This window comes from Pteropus medius, unplaced genomic scaffold (assembly GCF_902729225.1).
Source record: "Pteropus medius unplaced genomic scaffold, Ma_sr-lr_union100, whole genome shotgun sequence".
NCBI classification, from domain to species: Eukaryota; Metazoa; Chordata; class Mammalia; order Chiroptera; family Pteropodidae; genus Pteropus; species Pteropus medius.
The window spans coordinates 10594623-10613884 of record NW_024353908.1 but is presented as its reverse complement, the minus strand read 5'-3'; the positions used below and the strand labels follow the sequence as shown (position 1 = coordinate 10613884).

The 19262-nt window shown below is 37.9% G+C and overlaps 1 protein-coding gene across 4 annotated transcripts in view; it reads right to left on the bottom strand.

Moving 5' to 3' along the window:
- ADAMTS9 (ADAM metallopeptidase with thrombospondin type 1 motif 9) overlaps positions 1-19262 on the bottom strand; it is a 153901-nt gene that overhangs the window by 50336 nt on the left and 84303 nt on the right. For all 4 annotated transcript variants that reach the window (XM_039851774.1, XM_039851777.1, XM_039851776.1 and 1 more), the window contains 3 exons: positions 18453-18722; positions 13675-13836; positions 11410-11586 (listed from right to left, as the gene is read on the bottom strand). In XM_039851774.1, coding sequence (XP_039707708.1) covers positions 11410-11586; positions 13675-13836; positions 18453-18722 — 609 coding nt within the window. The remainder of the gene's footprint in view (positions 1-11409; positions 11587-13674; positions 13837-18452; positions 18723-19262) is intronic.

Here is a 19262-nt window from a genome sequence, read left to right as displayed (position 1 = left end):
GAGGAGGAAGAAAGCAATTTCATAACCTCAAAGGCTCTCTGACTTGGAAAATCGGGATCAGTATCAAACATGTTCGGGAAATGCTGCAGACTATACCTGCTTAATACCCATGAGAATATGGAAAGAAAACTTCTGTTGTAAGAAATCCATAGAACTACGGGGGTGGGGGTGGTATACCTGCTAGGGAACATTTGGCAATGTCTGGAGACCTTCTTGGTTATCATAACCAAGAACACAGGCTATTGGCATCCAGCGGGTAGAGGCTATGGATGTTGGAAACATCCTACAATACACAGCCCAGCCCTATAACAAAGATTTATCTCGTCCCAAATGTCAGCAGTACTGAGGTTGGGAAACCCTGTTTCATACCTATATACGGCCTATGGAATACTTTCCATACCATACACTTTCTTAGTCCATAATCAGAAATGCAGTCTGCTGCTCCCTGGATAAAATGCAAACTAGGATTAATCCTACTTTTTAAAAGTACCCCAAAGAACGACCTAAATATTCAACTCTGACACCGATTCCTAGATATAGCTGCACCAATACACGTGTGCAAGTTCTCTGATGAATGAGAGAAGCATCGTTTGGGTTTGAAATATAAAATTAAAAGAAACATGCACATATCAACTGTCAGCACTATCAGAACGATCCAAATTTATGACTGTTGGACTGACTCCTGTTTTCTTAGAAATGCCCATTCTCATTTATGCCTTTCTTTCCAAATTTGGTCGCTCCATCCGAAGTTGCCATGCGGAGTACCTATGGATCACATTGGGCACGTTTGTATACATTTATAACTCCTCCTTCCCTCTCCAAAAAAAGAATGAGTGACACTGCTTGTTGCTTTGCAAATTCCATCTGGTGAGACGACTTCGAGACTTTGAATTTTTAGCACATCCTTGGAAATCTCTGATGGCTTCCTGGGATCCCACATAATATTTTATGGAAAATTTAACTCTCCAGAGAGAAGAGCTTTCCTACAGCTAAACAATGTTATTTCGCAGGGCTTGCAATTGTGCCCTCAACTTTGACTTTTGATTATGAGTCCTCTCTCTTTTCACCAGAGGTCTCTGCAGGGTTTCTCAGCCTTAGCACAGTTTCAACATTTGGGGTGAGATACTACTTTGTTGTTAAGGGCAATGCTCTGCACTGTAGAATGCTTAGCAACATCCCTGGCTTCTAGTCACCAGATGCCAGTAGTACACCCAACCCATCTGTGACAACCAACAATGTCTACAGACATTGTCTATTGTTTGCTTGGGGGTAAAAATTACTCTCACTTGAGAACCATTGAATTATCCCCATGTTTTCAGAAAGTCCTTCAACAAACTCTCAAAACTGAATTGATTTTAATTGACTTGATGGGGGCAGGGCATTAGAGCTTCTTTGTGGCTGGCGTGGTAAAGGGCCTGCTGAACATCATTCAAAAAGGTCCAATCTCACACTAAAAGGGTCGGGACACCCCGGGCTAGCGAGAGAGAACATGACATGTATAACACAACTGACATTGGCAAAGAAGACCCCAACTTCTTTGGACAGCACTTCCTCCCTGACATCATGTCTGTGATGTGCTACTACCAAGGGGTTCCCGGATATTTCGCATCCGATTAAGAGACAACTAACGAGAAGGGCATAATGATTTCACTAAGACAAACTGTAGGACACACTGTAATGCAGGAATAGGTGAGTTGGTTGGATGAGGGCTTTTTATTAAGGGCAAGGAAAACAAACAGCACAGATTTTTGGAAAAACTTTAGTTTTCAAAGGAATCTGGGCTTTGACCTGGGAGCAGTGGAGGAAAAAAAGGGGAGTGTGCATATGGCCAAGTATTTACTGGAATTACAGGCAAGACGTGCAATGAAAGTCTGGATTTCCTGGGAAAAAAGGGAGCAAAAAACATGGCACTCCCAGAGGCCTTTCACTTTAGCTTTCATTTTGTTGGTTTGCAAATTCATGGGTGGGAGAGTGTGGAGTGAGGAAGGGAGGAGACAAGATAAAGTCATGGGAAAAAAGCCAATAAAAAACTAGGAAAGATTCTTTAAACTATGCTCTGTCTAGAGTATCCACTTTTATTACGATGTCGTGGTGCGTATCTGAGATTAAAAACAGCTCCATAAAATGTATCAAAAAATTTTAAAGTCCTGAAATATATCCAGACCTAATTTTCACTTCCTTGTGAAGTAAAATACACACTCTGGACATATTTGTTTATTTAAGAAAATTTAAAAACCGTTTATTTTGAAGATTTTCAAACTTAAAAAAAAATTGCAAGAACATCACAAAGAATTCTCTTATCCAGATTCCTCAGGTGTCAACATTTTACCACACTTGCTCCTTCTTCCCTTCCCCCCTTTCTATATACACACATTCTAATATTATTTTGTCTTTTCCTGAACAATTTGTGAGCAATCTGCAGACATATTGTCTCCTCATCTCTAAAACACTAGTTTCCTCAAATCAAGGACACTATCCTACATAAACACCATACAACCCTCCATGTCAGTATATATCACTATTGATACGACACCACTGTCCAATCCCATATATTTTTAAAAGTTTTACCTTCCTACAAGTTAGCCCTTTATTTCCACATTTCTAGGCCAGTTTGATAAGGATTTCATCTCCTGAGTAGCTGGGCTCATTCATTCATTCATTCATTTCTGTATCGTTTATTATGCCCACTTTACATAAGGCATCAACTTTGAACAGCTGGCCTCTATAGCCCAAAGGACATTAAGGTGCGGGGAATTAAATAAATTATTTGGGACACAGGTTTTTCACTTGAAACATGGTGGTATGTTTACATTTCTTCCTGTGTCCTAGCTAAGAAAAATGAATCAGACCCACGCTTTTTTCTGTTTTCTTTTTCCTTTCTTCATCTTGCACAGCTCCCGAACCATGTCTCATTATTTGCGTGCCACATGGGCTGAGGAATACAGTGCTAGTGGGAGAATGAGGGTGAAGAAAGGAAGAGAATGTAAAGACAGAACTCAAAGTGGCTGCCTGTCCTACCAAAGGGAATGAATAAGACAGCATTGCCGAAAGGAGGGTTCGACTCCTGTAGCTTAGTTTTAGCTCGAGAAAAAGTTTGGAAGATGTCTAAATGCATTTAATTTATTTTATTACAACCTGAGAGTTCTTAGTGTGAGATAACTTTTTAATAAATTTTGATTCCATCATTTTTCATAGTTCACTTATAGCATAACAGCATATCACATTCTACAACAAACTTTATCACCACGAACATTTGCAAACCCCCTAGCTGGCTTTAACGAAATCTAATCTATCATCTCGATTTGAACAAAGGAAACGCTTAGATTTATTACCTCAAGTCATTATATTTTTCTCTGTATATTAAAATGTCAGAAATACCACCTAATGTGTGCTTAATCAAAGCTGTATGCTTTTTTCTCCCTCAGAATCTTCTAGAAGGCCCAAATTTTGCTCTTTACTACTTGGTTTAATTTTAAGAGAAACAATTTTCTCATATTCATCCCCTTAGAGCTCTGAGCAAAATTTATAAATGGGTCAATAATATCAGAATGTTTCAAGTAGTACAACCTGGGAGGACAGAAAATCTTAAACTGTAGACTTACTATATCCACAGAGGTTGCATTTCACAACTTCACCAAAAAACCCCCAAGAAAACAACAACAACAAAAAAGCCAAAAAACAATAACATGAGGGGACTATATCTGGGTTAAAACTCGTGGTTTGAAAGTCAGAATGTCTGGGGTTCGATTCTGATTCAAACACTTCTCAGCGGTCTAACCTAGAACCAACTGGTTAACGTCTCTGATGGTGCTAAGTTCACCAAGTATTGAGAATTAAATTAGCGAATGTGGGTGAATTGCTTTGCATAATTCCTAGCAAAAAGTAAATGCTTCAAAATGTGATTGTTAAAATAAAAAATCAAAGTCCTCCCTATAATTATGGCGGGAAATACACTGCAAAATTAAAGGAAGGAAAAACAGCTCTTTTGTGAATATCTGAAGCTATCAATTCATTCGCTTCTTCAGATATTTCAGAGGACAGCGTCTCAGGGGAATTATTTGAATTATTTCCCATTTAAGTGCATAGACACCCGGAAAGTAAGCCTAATAAATTAATAACAGCTTCTAAAAAACTAATCACCTAAATGGTTTATAGTTTCATTCAGGACACTGACTCAAAGAAGAAAACAAACAAACTTTATCTGGCTACTGGAAAAGATAATTGTCGATATCATCAATTTGCAGCTATTATTGTTGCAAAAATTTTAATTTCTGGGGAGTGTCAGTATAGAGTATGAATGTGAATGAACTCATAAGGGCTTTCTTAACACTGTGAAGGCTAGAAGTGTTTTTGAAACAGAGCCCTGCAAAGCTAATCTGCTCAACCTTCACCTACTGGGCTCAATAAATGTGAAAAGCTGCCTTCCTAAAACTTTTCCTTCAAAGAAAAAATGATCTCTTGGAATTCAAGCTTCTACAAGGTGGCTACCTGGTGTTTTCCATTTTTGCCTTCTCCTAAAAAGCATCAATCAAACCTTGCCCTTTCAGCCCACTGAACACATAAACATTCTTTCTCCTTAACTGAACTTACTGCCATGATGAACTTGAACTCCGAGATGCACAAGAGGAGCATTTGTTTTAACAGCTGCTTTTACATCGAGGCCCTGGAGTTACTGCTCTCAAGACAGCTGGTTCTGATAGCCTCTCTTTTTATTGTCCTCTGTTTTTTCTAATGCCCAGCTGTCAGGGAACACCCACTGAAATGTTCTAGAACAAAGGCACAAAACAGAAGGGCTAGAGAATGTTGCTCAGTGCATGCAAGGGCATCCTACATAGGGAACCCTTATATGTGGATACAGGGTTTTCCTCTCCAACTTATTTTTATAAGTTTATTGACTTCTTTGCTAGTTTATTGTTAGTTGTTAAAGATACACTGTTGCCGGAGGCAGCCCTGTCCGATGTGGTAGCCACCAGGCTGTTTGAATTTAGAGTAATTAAAATGAAATACAATTCAAAATGCACTTCCTTGTTGAATTTAGCCACATTTCAAGTGTTCAATATTAGCCACATGTGGCTAGTGGCTTCCATATTGGAAAGGAAAGATAGAAAACATTTCCATCATTATAGATAGTTATTGGGCTGCATTGGCCAAAGTATAACCTTTTTCTGATAGGAGAAAACAGGACGCAGAGCTGGCTAAGAGTGATGGCTTTGTAGTTTCAGCTTATATTTATTATCTTTTGTACGGCTTCTTGCATACTCTTTTCTTGGCTGCCAATGTTTTATAAATTTCTGGAAATGCTAGTTGTGGTCACGTAAACCATCCGTGAAATTGACCCCAGTTTAGAGGAAACAATGACAACAAGAAGCAAAGGTGGTGGTGTGGCAATCCACGCATTCCAGATCTTTTTATTGGTGCACGTTAAATAACAAAGGGAGAAATTTGTTCTTGGCCACAAGTTCCCACACTGTGTGGACTGTGGAGCCCCAGCAGGGAGAGGCAGAAAGCCAGGCCCTCCACTTATCCTGGCTTTCACACCACTGAACTCACATCTGGGTTCTAATGGAAAGTGAACAGAAGCATATTGTCTAATAAGAGGTTTTTAAAGGTTCCATGCAATCAGCCAGGGAGAATTTATCCCTGAAAATGATTGGGCAATAGGCACATTTAAAAGGAAAGATAGGATTGATAATTTATATTTATTAAACAAAGATCACTGCAACCATGAAGACATGTGTATATATAGATATATATATATATATGTATATATCCTAATAGCAATTTTTATTTTTATTTTTATAGTGGTAGTGAGGCTACCAGGAAAAAGAGTCAGTTTTCTAACTGTGTATAGTTTTATCCCTTTATCTACTGAAATAAATAGCTCTGACTTGTAAACTGCTATATCCTGAGCACCTAGAACAGTGCCTTGCTCACAGTCGTCATGCGAAAAAATATTTGCTGAAAAATTAATGACTTTCTTTTTTAAGGAATGACCCAGAGTATTTTACTCCCTTGTCATAAAATAAATCTTCCTTAACTGCCTTTACCAGTCGAAATTCCCTGCCAGCCAATTAGACCTGGATTCAACCTCTGCCTCCCACTCTGCATTTAAGAGTTTCCAATCCTTTCCATTGCAGAAGGGCAATTCTTCGACGTTAGTTGGTGTGAGGACTTACACTCCTCCTCAGAGTCTAATAACCCTCTAACCTCTGCCCTCTACCCCCAACTTCGGACTTTTTAAAACTGTAAAAGTAGAAATCTGTCAAGCTATCATGAACTATCCGCTGTCAGAAGGCAGAGACAGAGTCCCTGATAGGTATACAATCACTGTAAACACTAGGAAAAAAAAAAAGTCCAGCTAAGATTTATCTCCAATGAAATAGATGCAGGCCAGTATTTTGCTTGTTTAGAACACATTTGAGATCAATGGTTTATAGAGTCTTAACGTATACCAAATTCAGATAAATTTAGTAATTTCATATGTTGTAATGTTTTGATTAAAAAATATCTTATTTTTTATATTCCATATTGATAGAGACAAATGTGTTTCTTATTTCTTATATTTGTTAGGAAAACATCTTATATTTATAAAAAATGCATATGCATTTAACGTGATATTCCTTAGGGTCAAAATCTTTATATCGTCCTCCTAATCTGGCTAATATGATATCTTTAAAAGGAAAGAGAGATGTGTTTTGCCATTCCTTAAGCATAACCAGTTGTTTGAAGTGTTCATAACTATTGGGTATGAGAATTTATCAATAATAGTAATAGATTTGGATTTCCTGTTGTTGGCTTCAAATGGACAGTGTCAACATTAGCTCAATAATGTTAAGGTTAGATGAGTTTGAAGGTTAGGCATACCCTTTATTGACTATAAACAGGACTTTAAAAATATCACTATGAACATGGGCCATTTCTTTCTACCAAAATAAGCAGGATTAATAGTCAGTATACTGACACTGAAGTCTTCATCACTAAAGCAGGTTATCACATAATCAAATAGATTCATAAAAACACCTCCCTCACAGGGTAACGTGGGTGCTAAATGTGATGTGTATTTGCTGAACTCAGCTTGGTACATAATAAATACTCAGTAAAAGTTAGCTACCATTGTCTGCTTTGGAGAAGTTTTTAGTCTCACCTTATAAAGTTATAAAGTTATTATTTTCACCTTATAAAAATGTCAAACTCATATAGGGACTCTTTTATTTGATCCTTTCACCCTCAATTAGCATAATAAACTACAGTGCAAAAGGGAGGCTCAGTAGGGGAATGTGGAACCAGTAGGCATCTGGGGTCATCTTTATGATTTATAATTTTTTGAAAAGTGCAGGCTCTTTTGAAACTTCCAAGTTTATTGTTATAGTATTTTCTTTATTCTTCTTCAATAAGAAATGCTTTCTGAAAAGTAATGCGGGTGAACAAATAACAGAATTGACAAGTGTTAAGTCTTTTACAGTTATCTGAACACAAAGAATGAGGTGTGATCAAATTTATGCACTTTAGGTTAGCTTTTTCCTATACCTAGTTCCTCTCACATATATAGAACCATTTCTTCTAATCGCTTGTTTGTCTTCTGGCTATATATTTTATCATTATCTACAAATTCAATAAATGGAGCATTCATATTTCATAGTTGAGACTCAATGAATCAGGACAACAGCATTAGAAAAGGAAAAAAAACCCAACGAAATGTTAAGCCTCATATATTTTTGTTTATATCACTAAGTATCATTTCCAATTCAGAAATATTTTTTAAAAGTATCCCTTTAGAATATACATTTTAAACTATCCAATTACATGAACTTGCCATTTGGCTACTCAGATTTGGGACAGGGATGGTACAGGTTGGAGGGGATATACAAAATTAAAACGTATCCTTTTAAAACCAAAAGAAACATGAACATGCATTTCTAATTCACACAGCCTATTTGACTTTACAGTCTGCTAATAAACACTGATTTTTAAACATTGTATATAAAATTAAATAACATGGAAAAATAAATTATGCTTTATTATATAAACACATAGAAATCTGTACTGCTCAAAATATTCAGATAATACTAGGGTTGGCTGCTTAAAACTGTATTCAGAAAATACAGCAGTAATATTTACAACTTTATTTTTGCTAGAGAGAGATGCTGTGAGGTGATAAGATACTGATGTCAGACATTTTCTCTTTCTACCTACAGGAGCTGCAAACTTAAATATAAAAATGAGGTAGACAAAATTCATAAGTTCGCCAGGCAGAAACAAAAGCACAGTTCCTTCGTGAAATCATAAATTCTCATTATTCGGGTAGACAAGCATTATTACAAAGCACCTACAGCAAAGCTCAGAGAACACTTTTAGGTTTGTCATGAAAAACACAAACGAGCAATTTCTCCTAAGAAGAACCACAGTCCCCAAGGTTATCAGTTAACAGATACATGGAGCCATGGAAAATAGGAACGCTACGGGACCATCTTGGATAGGTGACATCACTCACCCAGGAACCTTTTTTACTTTAATTATCTTGATGAATCAGCTTACTCTACAATGCTGCAGATATTTACCCTGCTTTCTGCTGTGTTTTGACAGTATAGAGCTCTCTTTCCAATTTATCCCTCCAGTCAGGGGATGTGTACATTCACTATTCAGTCTGCTTCTGGGGACTGGCTACGGCAGCCGACCAAAAGCCATATCAGTGTAAGAACCTTATTTCAAAAACAAAACATCACCAACGAAGAGTGCAAGGACACACTAAAATGAGGGCAGAAAAGGCTGAATTTTGGGAGGATGTTTTTCACAATCATGATTCTAAATCTGCAGTGACTTGAGGCAGTACTAAAGATCTAAAACAGGTACTTGAATCCTGTGTGAACAGGAGTTTTTTTTCTAGAGACTGGAAGCCGTGCTAACAGCAACTTGGCGTTTCTTTCCTAAATATTGCTCCTTAGTAACAATTGTTGAACTAGGTTCTCTCCATTTTGACCTTGGAAAAGGCCTAGTTATATAGCAGCGGTTGCTCCTCGACACTATCTCCAGCGTGGGAGTACTTGGGGAGAGAAAGCAAGTGGCTGAAGGACTCATTGTTACCCTTGGTCTCTAGTAAATCTACTTTGCTTTCTGTTGAAAACAATAGCACCTCAAATATATTTTTTGTTGTCGTTAATTTCACTGTCAGTTACAATGAGGAAGCACCATAGAAGTGGCTGTATGGCTATGAACACAATTCACTGAGGTATGCTGAAATTTAGAATTGCTATGAAATTAGACCAAAGCATCCACAAAAATCAACATAAAAGTAAAGTTAAAATCCAAAGTAAGAATCTGAATGATTGCCCTCGCGCACATATATTTAAGTAATATATTATGAATGTATCTATTTAAATAAAATGCTTTTGATTTAATTTTTAAAAAATCACCATTAAAAACCTTGCAGGAGTGGCCTTGCTCCTAGACTGCAGAGGCATTTAAATACGTATTTGAATAATGATCACTTTACAAAGGAAGCACTAAAATCATGTAAGTTGTAAAAATACTTGACAATGTGTTTGCCAAATGTGTTTGCTTCTGTGTATAACAGATCATTAGAATCTCTCTCTCTCTTTCTCTGTGTGTTTCAGAAAACTGTGTGCAGGCACAAGAAGAATGACTATAATAAACAAACAAACTTAAAGTCTTCAGTTAAATTAAATACCAGATCATATTTTAAAATTTGAGCATTTAAGCTCTTAAAACGCTCGTGGGAGAGGGTGGTGATCCTGTGTAAAAAATTGAGTTGTATTTAGAAAGTGTTCAAGGAAGAGAATGCTGTGGAAACTAATATATGTATTGTATATAATGTATATTGTACATATATACTATACAATATACAATATGTATTATATTATTGTATTATATTATATATATATATATATATACATACTCACATACCCTCTCTGAGGGTTAGGAGATGTGTTTTGGTCAAATAAAAGAAACAAAACTTTTTAGAGAGCTAGTAGACTTTTTGAAACATAACTCTGCTGTAGTGCTGCTGTTGGCTGAGTGGGCAGAATGAAAATACAATGGGAGCCAGAGGGAAAATTTTATGAAAAATAATATGTAATAGGTGACTTAGGGAAGTTAAGATGTCAGAAGATGTTCCTGACATTCTAAGGTTATTTCCAATCTTTTTCAAAATCTTCACTCTTGTAGACAAAATGCTCTGGGTGAATTATATATCTGACTCAGTGTATTTCTCAAGCTCTTGAATAAAATCCTTACAGCCCAGCTAAATAGTACCAGTTGAGATGATACTCTAAATTCTTCTATATTTCTACTTAATAAAAATACAGTTGTTATATAGCTAGCGTTTTACCTGTAGACACAATCTCAGACGCTGAAACCTTTGACTATTAGCAACGTCAACAGGTATTAGCCACGTTGCACCAGTTAATCTGCTCTTTAGCTGGTTTCAGGAATGGTTTAAGATTTTTCTTCAGAACCATATTAAAAAACCTTCTGGATATGACTTAATATAATATTAAATTCAAGTTCAGGGTAGTTAATGTATTTGCAGGAATATTTACCGTATTTATATGCAACAGCCCTAATGGCTCCACAACTTATGGCACAACTTAGCCGAAGTATTGTTTTGACATAGCTGACCTTTCTGTTTGCCAAGAGCTGCCCCAGATGTTTGTATAGCATTTAGAGTGGCAAACCTGTCTCACAACATCAGTAAGCAGATAGCAAAGGAAGCCTAGGACCGAAACAAAAATGGTCTCAAACGGGCTTTGTGTCTTGGTAGACGAGAGAGAACGTTTCAGACATTCTGAAAAGCACCAGGTCACTGAGTCCACTGTTGGCCTTCAGCATTTTCCAAATGATTTCAGTCTATTTTATGGGTAGCTTTGTGGTGATTGTGTTGAGCTGTACCCGAGTTACACAGAAGCAAATTATAGACAGTGAAGAAAAAATTGCTTTGGCCTCAGTAAGCAGATATCTCCCCCAAAAGGTCAAAACCACCACAGCTTAGAAAAAGAGAGTATGCCTGCTATTGAATTGTCTGCTTAAATCACTCTGGAGCTTAAGAACCACATGAAGTTATTTAGTATCTTAAAAAAAAAAAAAAGAAAAAGAAAAAGAAACCAAATATATATAGTCTAGTTCTTCTACAAAAAGAAGCTACTTCTTGGCACTGGCACCAGGCCTGTATGAGGTACATGTATTCTGTAAAGTCACTTTGGCAATATCGTAAAAAATTAATTCTGTTGTATGTCAATATGAAGAAAATAATAGACTGTTGTTGATAGCACAGTTTCAGGGATGCCCTGGCAAGTACGACAGTTTTCTGCTGCAGAGGAGTACCCCAGAATATCTTGGAATTGGGTATGTTAGTTAGATAGTTTGGTTAACAAACATTAATAGTTAGGGCCGTACCGAACTCCAAGGGCCAGTACTCCATGAAGCCTCTTGAGGACAAGCATGCGTGTTACACTGCTCACGATCTGGAGGCTTATCAAGAATTTCACAGCTCAAATCTGGAAACCGTTCACCGTTGGGCCGCTGACAGACCACCAGTCTTGTTCGCAAGCCTCCACCACACAGCTTAGTGCACTGGAAAAAGGGAAAGAAAGGCTGCAGTTATTCTGCCTGAATAGCCAATGACCGATTTTTTTTTTCCTATAAAAAAAATTTCTTAGCCGAACTCCATTATAGCACAGGGCACAACTATGCTGAATTATCCAAAGCAATAACTACAACAGACTGGAGCGCTCTACTTTAACGGTAGGTATTATTTCCTGAATGCTTCCTCTTCACCTGTACTAAGTGCTCTAATATACATGACCTCATCAAGAGGAGAGTGTAATCATTTGCCCCATTTTATATATTGGGCAACTAAGCTTAGAAGAGGTTAATTAACTTGTTCAAATTCAATTCAAATAACAAGTGTTTGGGATAAGATTATAGTATACAATACCAAAAAATCGAAACAAACAAACAAAACACCTAATACCACATAAAGAAAAGGATGATTTAGCCAGTTTTATTTTCTGGCAACATCTAAGAAATTGTCACCAACCTTTGGCTATTCTGTGACTCCAACCTCCACAGACCTTTATGACGTTAAGATATTTTACGTTCTCTCTAGTTAGGATAACTATGACTTTACCCTAGGATGAGTAAACAGTGTGGTGGGAATGTTAGATAATGTTCTGACTCCTGGCTAGATCCAAACTTCTGAGGCAGGAACAAGTTGTATTTCTTGGACAGCACTGCTGTGCTCACATCCAGGAACACTGACATTCGGTTTCCCTGCTGTGTCAAGGCCAGATCTCCCACGGCATTTGGAATGATCTGGTCCGTGCTGACAGCAAGCATCCCAGTGAATGCGTGTACTCTCCTGGCCTCCATCCAATTACAGAAGCTTAATCATGGGTCCCGCAGGACAGAACTTTGTGAGGAGTTTTGGGAAACCCATAATACATGAGTCTGAGAGCCTGACTCTCCCTTCCTGCCTTTCAGCAAAGCTCTCCAGAATGACGTACTGTCAACAAAAGTCAACAAAAATCTTTGCTATGACTGCCGAAGACTACTGGGTTACGTGTATGAAACCGAGAAATGTGGACACATAATTTCGGTTAGCCAGGAGTGTGGACTAATGTGCCCATCCATCTCATTTGTCTTTTCCCCCTCTTGGCACTGGGATTTCCAAGATGTTAATCCTCATGTTTTGTTTTATAAATTTTACAGTCAAGATAGAACAACACAACAAGCTTTAAATATTTGCTCTCCCTGTAAATTCAAGAGTAGAGAGATATAGTCTTGGTTAATGAAATACAAAACAATAAGCACACAAGCCCTACATGTAATAGTGGCTCAGAAGCCCATTTAATAATAGAAATACTATTGATAATAATTATCACTAAATTTAATTATCATTTTATCATAGCAGTTAACTTTGATTGAAGGCAATATGCTAGGCATTTAACATGCTCTGTCTCATATAACAGTCATGAATACTATCAAGTTGATGCCATTATTATTCCCACTTATAGAAGAGGATATAAGATGTTTTGCAAAGTTACATTATTTGCCAAGGCCACATGGCTTATCTTTTTTCTGGTCCAGTACTCTATTGCTCTTCATTGGTCATAGCAGGCGACTCTTTACAAAGGTCTAAAAGGTAACAGCTGAAGAATTTCATTAGAGAATACACAGAATAAACACTTCCATGCTTAAAATGTGTCACCTTTGATAGGAATAATAGCACTTATTTATTCTGGTTTCATCAGGGATTTAAAATAACGGGAAACAGTATGCCATGAGAATAAGGGTACATCACAAATACCCCAAAACTATGAAGAAGATGGCAAAATTTCCATTGCCAAATTTCACGCATATTTTCTGTCACTTTAAAAGCATCCATTTTTTAATCAGCAGAGGTTAACAACCTAAATTAGCATTTATCTGCATTCTTTCCTAATTTTCCTCTCCTATATATTCAAGCTGTCTCTGGTAATAAATGTGCTTTTGAAATAGTTCAGAATTAAGACAGGTTTCCTAGTTAATTCCAAATAAAGAAGCTTTAACTAGAGCTTGTTCTTCTTCCTTCAAATAAACTGTGAACAATAATATAGTTTGGGCAGCAAAATTACTCTGTGTTTTTTCCAAAAAATGTACAGACAGACAGTTTACTCTCACCTCTCCCCAGTTGCCATAAGCCCACTGAGGACAAGGGCCAGATTCACAGGCTCTTTGCTCATCAGGTTTGATTCTCTCCACACAGTCATTTGCGGTGTATCCATTTTCATCCTGACACACAACAACACGCCGCTGGGACCCGCCGGCACAGGTACTGGAACACTGAACACATCAGACATCACGCAACAGGTTAATCCTCACCTCGATCTCCATTTTAGGATCAAAAAAACAGCTGATTGAAAGGTCAGAGACAGTTGTATAGAAATCATCCACAATGGACAGAAAGTAATTATGAGAACTTTCCGTCTGTGGGGTTGTTTTAAGTACACGTCTTACAATCTACGCCCAGAGGGCAGAAATGTGGCTTCTCCTTTGCACGCTTTATGCCCTCTGTAGGTGTTTAATAAATGTGTTATGAGCGATAATGTGTTGTGATTTCCAAAGCAGCCCTATTTATACTCCTCGTTTATCCTCTCTGCATCTTTGAGAGGTACGCAGGTGTTGACTTCCCTTTCAACACAGGGGTCAAATTACATGCTTAACAAATAGCCTGTTGTTGATATTAAGCTTTCCTACGAACTCATTCAATTACCCGAGGAAAGTATCATGGAATGTCACTTAGACATCATTTCCTCACAGGTAATGTTCCCTTCTCTCCCTTCATAATAGAGTCTACTTTAGTGGCTAATGACAGCAAGATTTGCTTTTTTTTTTTCTTTATGTATATTTCCCAATGAACTTAATTGAATTCCATATTGACAAACCTCTCTTCAGGTGCACATTCAGTCTAGCACTCCCTTGGCATGGTTGTCATAGAATTATGTTTACATTTCAGCTAATTTCCCACACAAGCTTCTCATAGCTCTCTTATTTATCTACATCTTGAGTGTTTTTTTCTATCCATAACTTCCTTATCTTTTGAAACTCAATGTGTTTGCTACTATCCTTCACAATGACCCTTAACTTGTAGAATCAGCTTGCTGTAAAATAACCATCTAGTCCTCAAAGCAATACAATTCCCACGAGTTATCAAGTCTCCACATGCATTTGCAACAATGTTTTGAGTTCAGGGTTTTGATGGCTGATTTTTGCCTTCTATCAAATCTCAGTGTTATTTCAAAATACCTGCAAATACAGTGTCTTGCTGGTCAGCTTCTTCCATATAAAGATGTGAATATATTTTTCTTATTATGTTGGACCTCTGTTCAATTTCCCTACCTATGCTCATCAAATTATGAGTGATTTAAATATATATTTGGTTTAATTTTAAAATGTAGAGCAAGAAAATAAATTTATGAATTCTGTCTGATAAAATATTTAGGTAATTTTTGACTTAGGTAAATGATTTATGAATTTTGAGAGAATCTTTAGGTAATTTTTGATTTAGGTAAATTTTGAATGTTTTAAAACATTATACCTTAAATCTCTGATAGTTCTGGTATACTTACTCTAAACTTGAAAATATTTGTTTTCTACTTTAAAAAACACTTAGCACATATTAAAAACACAGAGGACTATTATTTTAAATGTTTGGAGATCTGAATTTAAAACACTAGGAAGGACCTTCTATATTGTAAAGAAATTTAGAATATATATTTTGGTCCTTGAGTTTTTCCCTTCATAATACAATCTTGTATTATTCCTTTATTGTGTCTCCAGTGAGGAAAGCTCCTTGAGGGAGGGCTCAGTGTCGTAACCTGTGTCCCTGTCAACGCTCACAACACTGGTCATAGGATTTATTGCCTGGTCCAAGTAAAGTTTCTGGAAGCAACAGCTCCATAAATCACATGCTACCCTCTCTTCAACATGGCTGACTGGATACCTGATCCAAGGCCAACTAATCCACTGGCTGCCCAGTGACCAATCAGATGATTCCTACTGAGGCTCTGACCAAAGTGATAGAGATAGTACTCAGTTGGGGCCAAGTAATTGAACTTCACAGCCCTGAAATTGCACGGCACAGTTCTGAACCCAGGGTCATTTTGGGTCTTTATACTCCCGTACACAGGTGAGGTGTTGTATATAATCTTCCTCCAGGTCTAATTTTGTCATTTTTTGATGAACAGGAATTCTTAATTCAATGTCTGTGTTGCAGAATTTCACTCTGAACTTCTGTTGTTAACAATTTTCCTATTCTCTTTAGATGACATATCTTCCTAGGTAAGCATTTCTTTAAATAAACCCTGCACCTATCATCCACACTGGAAAAAACAAAGAAAAATGGCCTTTAGAGAAGCAAGAGGTGATGGACATCTGTTTTTCTTACCTGCCTAGTATACTTCTGGCAGCCCAGTTCTCCGTGAAGGAACCATTCCTCCTCCCCCAGTGGTTGCCACCTTGGTAGGGCTGTCTATTAAGATACTCTGCCCTTCTCTGGTCAAGGAGTGGGCAAGTGGAACAAGCTGGACCAAATCAGACTCTCTTGGAAATTTAAATCTGAATAAAGTAACTCAAGAGTAGTTCAGAGTTGAAAGGGATTCATTAAGACAGAAACTTCTTTAAAAAGTTATCTTGTAGTTACTGCTTCATCTAGATCAGGATTTGGCAAACCACAGCCTAGGGGCCAAATCTGGCCTGTTTTTAAAAATAAAGTTTTATTGGAACATAGCCATGCCCACTCGTTTATGGTCTATGCCTGCTTTTGTACTGTGACAGCAAGCCGGTTAGTTGTGACAGAGACTATACGGTCCACATAGCTAAAAATTACTATGTGGCCTTTTGCAGGAAAATATTGCCAACCCCTGGGCTAGATCTCTGAAGATGCTCTGGGCTCTGCTTGTACTAGGGCTACATGAACAGATTTGTTTGTTTTGCTTTCACTTGAAAGAGTCAGTTTTTTTTTTTCTTTTGCTCTCAACCAGAGACCTCTAATTGATAAAATACAAAAAACAAACAAACAAACAAACAAAAAAACGAAAAACAAAAAAAACAAAAACAAAAAAACAAAAAAACAAACAAAAAAAACCCAACCAAACAAACAAAAAACTCAGAGATGGTTCAAGTTTATACAGAAATCTATTGTAAAATGAGGTTCTTACTCTAGAATCCAATGCAAACTATAGATTCCCATTTTCTAGTGTTTATGATTCTTTGCTGTCTTTCCTGCCATGGAAGGCAGGAAGACCACATGCAGTTTGTGCACCGTACCAGGCAAGGATGCACGTACATTCCACACACTCCTGGGAGTAGGTCAGGCACATCGAGGGAGGACTGAAAAATCAGTGTCCAGCTTCAGCCTCACTTAACTTAGAAAAAGAATCCCCGAACAACAACAACAAAAAGGCACAATGGGGAAAAGAATGGTGTCGCCTGTTGCTACAAAAAGGTTACCTAATCCTCCCTAATTGGGAACTCTGCCCAAGAGCAGAATCATTCAATCTTAAAGGACTGCATCATCCCCAAACGTAGTCCTAAATAATAGCTTTAAAATGCGTTTTAAAAAATTTCTAGTGCTATCATTAGAACACACATGTATGAGTTTTGAATTTTCTCAAACAGAGTAATTGTGGGACACTTGGTAATTACTTCCCTTAGTCACTTTTTAATTTCTTAGAACAAAAATCTCTTCTAACCTAGGCGAAGGAAGACTTAAAGTAGGAAGCGAGTGAGGAGAATGGAATGGTGAAGGTCCCCAGCAACTTGGCAGATGCTTTGCATACAGCCAACACTTGCAGTGGTGCGAATACTCAGTGGCTAATAAAAATTCACAGAAAAGTAAGTATAATTTACTGAAACATCACCATGGTGAGAAATGGACAGCTTCCTTCTAGTGCTTTGTATTCTAGAAATGATTAAACACTGTTAGCAGGACTAGAAGGAAATTAATAGTAAATAATTAAAAAGAAGACCTGGGAGTGATTAGTAAACCCCTAACTGCCCATGCCTGCCCAGAAGTCTGTGTTTTCTTACCTCTCCTGCAGTTCCATTTGACTTGCCCAATATTCCACATTACAATTATTTTTTTTTTTGAAAAATTATTTAGCAAAAAATCAGAAATATTCAAAAGCATGTTTTCCCTTTGAATACTGAATATTTTTCAAGGTCATCCTAATTTGAAGGACAATGGCAATGATAAGAAGGGTAATTGTTGACATCTATTAAGGTCTCACTCTGTCAGGCAGAGTGCAAAGCACTTTATTTGCATCACTGCATTTAATTCTTAAAACCCATGAAAACCAGAATGACGGTTAACTTTGTTTTACACTTGAGAAAACTGAGGCTCAAAGAGGAAAAAGGACCTGTCAAAGTCCACAAGTTATGGTACTTCTTCCCTAAGCATAGATTTTACCTAGACTAGTGTTTCCCCCCAACCCAGGACAATGATCTACTAGTACAAATTACATAGCAACCATGCCACTTTGAGGTTGCACTCATCTGGAAAACAGCAAGACGGAAAATGACTTTCATTAAGAGCTCCCTTTCAGAAAAATTCTCTTGCCCTTTTAATTTCTCTACAGGTAAGAAATACCTGCTGCCTCCAGGCTCAATCATCATGGCCTTCATAGTACCTTCCAGAAGGTCACTTGATCATGTCTCCCAGCATGCCATCCCTTCCTCCACCCAGTTAAGGTTGCTTATGGGTGCATGAAGACAACATCATGTGACACCTTGTCAGGGACTGCAATTGACCCACTGTGGTTCACCCAAAACAAATGAAAATGCATGTTAATCCCTTGTGAGAAAAAATGCTCCAAGGGTGTTTCTAGTCTGTTTTCCTCCAAACGCTGCCTCAAGTGAAAGGGAAGGAAAGTTAGGATAAAACCTCTGTGAATACTCACTGCTCCCCAGGGGCCAGTCCTCCACTGGTTTCCACCGAGCACATGGGTGCGGCTAGGGCTGAGGCTCCTGGGGTGATAATCCTCATTTTGGAAAGGGTGTTGAGCCAGGCCACTGTCTGGGGTCCATTGAGGGCATGGTGACATGGAACAGTCCTGGTTGGTTTCTGGGATATAATCTGGGTCACACTCACTCTGATCAATCACATGGTCACTGTAGTTGACACATACCACTTGCCGGGTTGCTCGGCCTTGCCCACATGTCACAGAACACTAAGTGGCATGTTCAGAAAAAGGTCAGAAAAAGAAAGAATCAGTCATTTGGCAGTTATAAATTCATGAATGTGCATTTCTTATAAATTGCCCACTACTTGTCCAGCTGATCAGGTCAAAAACTTTGGCGACAGCCTTGACTCCTCCCTTTTCTTCCCACCCCATAGCCATTTCATCAAGAACTACTGTCAACTCAGTGTTCAAAACACACCCTCAACTCAGCCACCTTTCACTACCTCCACCAACACCTCCAGTCCACGCTATCACCTCCCTAGTTCAAGCCATTACTCTCCCTTGCCAGAAGTACTGCAATGGCCTTTCGGCTGGGCTTCTGTTTCCAATTTTATAGGACCCCACCCACGTCTGTTATCTATGTATTACAAACCATGACCCTTGGAAATGAAAGTCAGATCATGTCATTTCCCCCGGTGACTTCCCAATTCACTTTAAATAATGTCCAAAGTCTTTACCTGACCTGGTAGACTCTTTAGATGTGGCCACTGGCTATTGCTTTGACTCAACTCCTATCACTCTCTACTC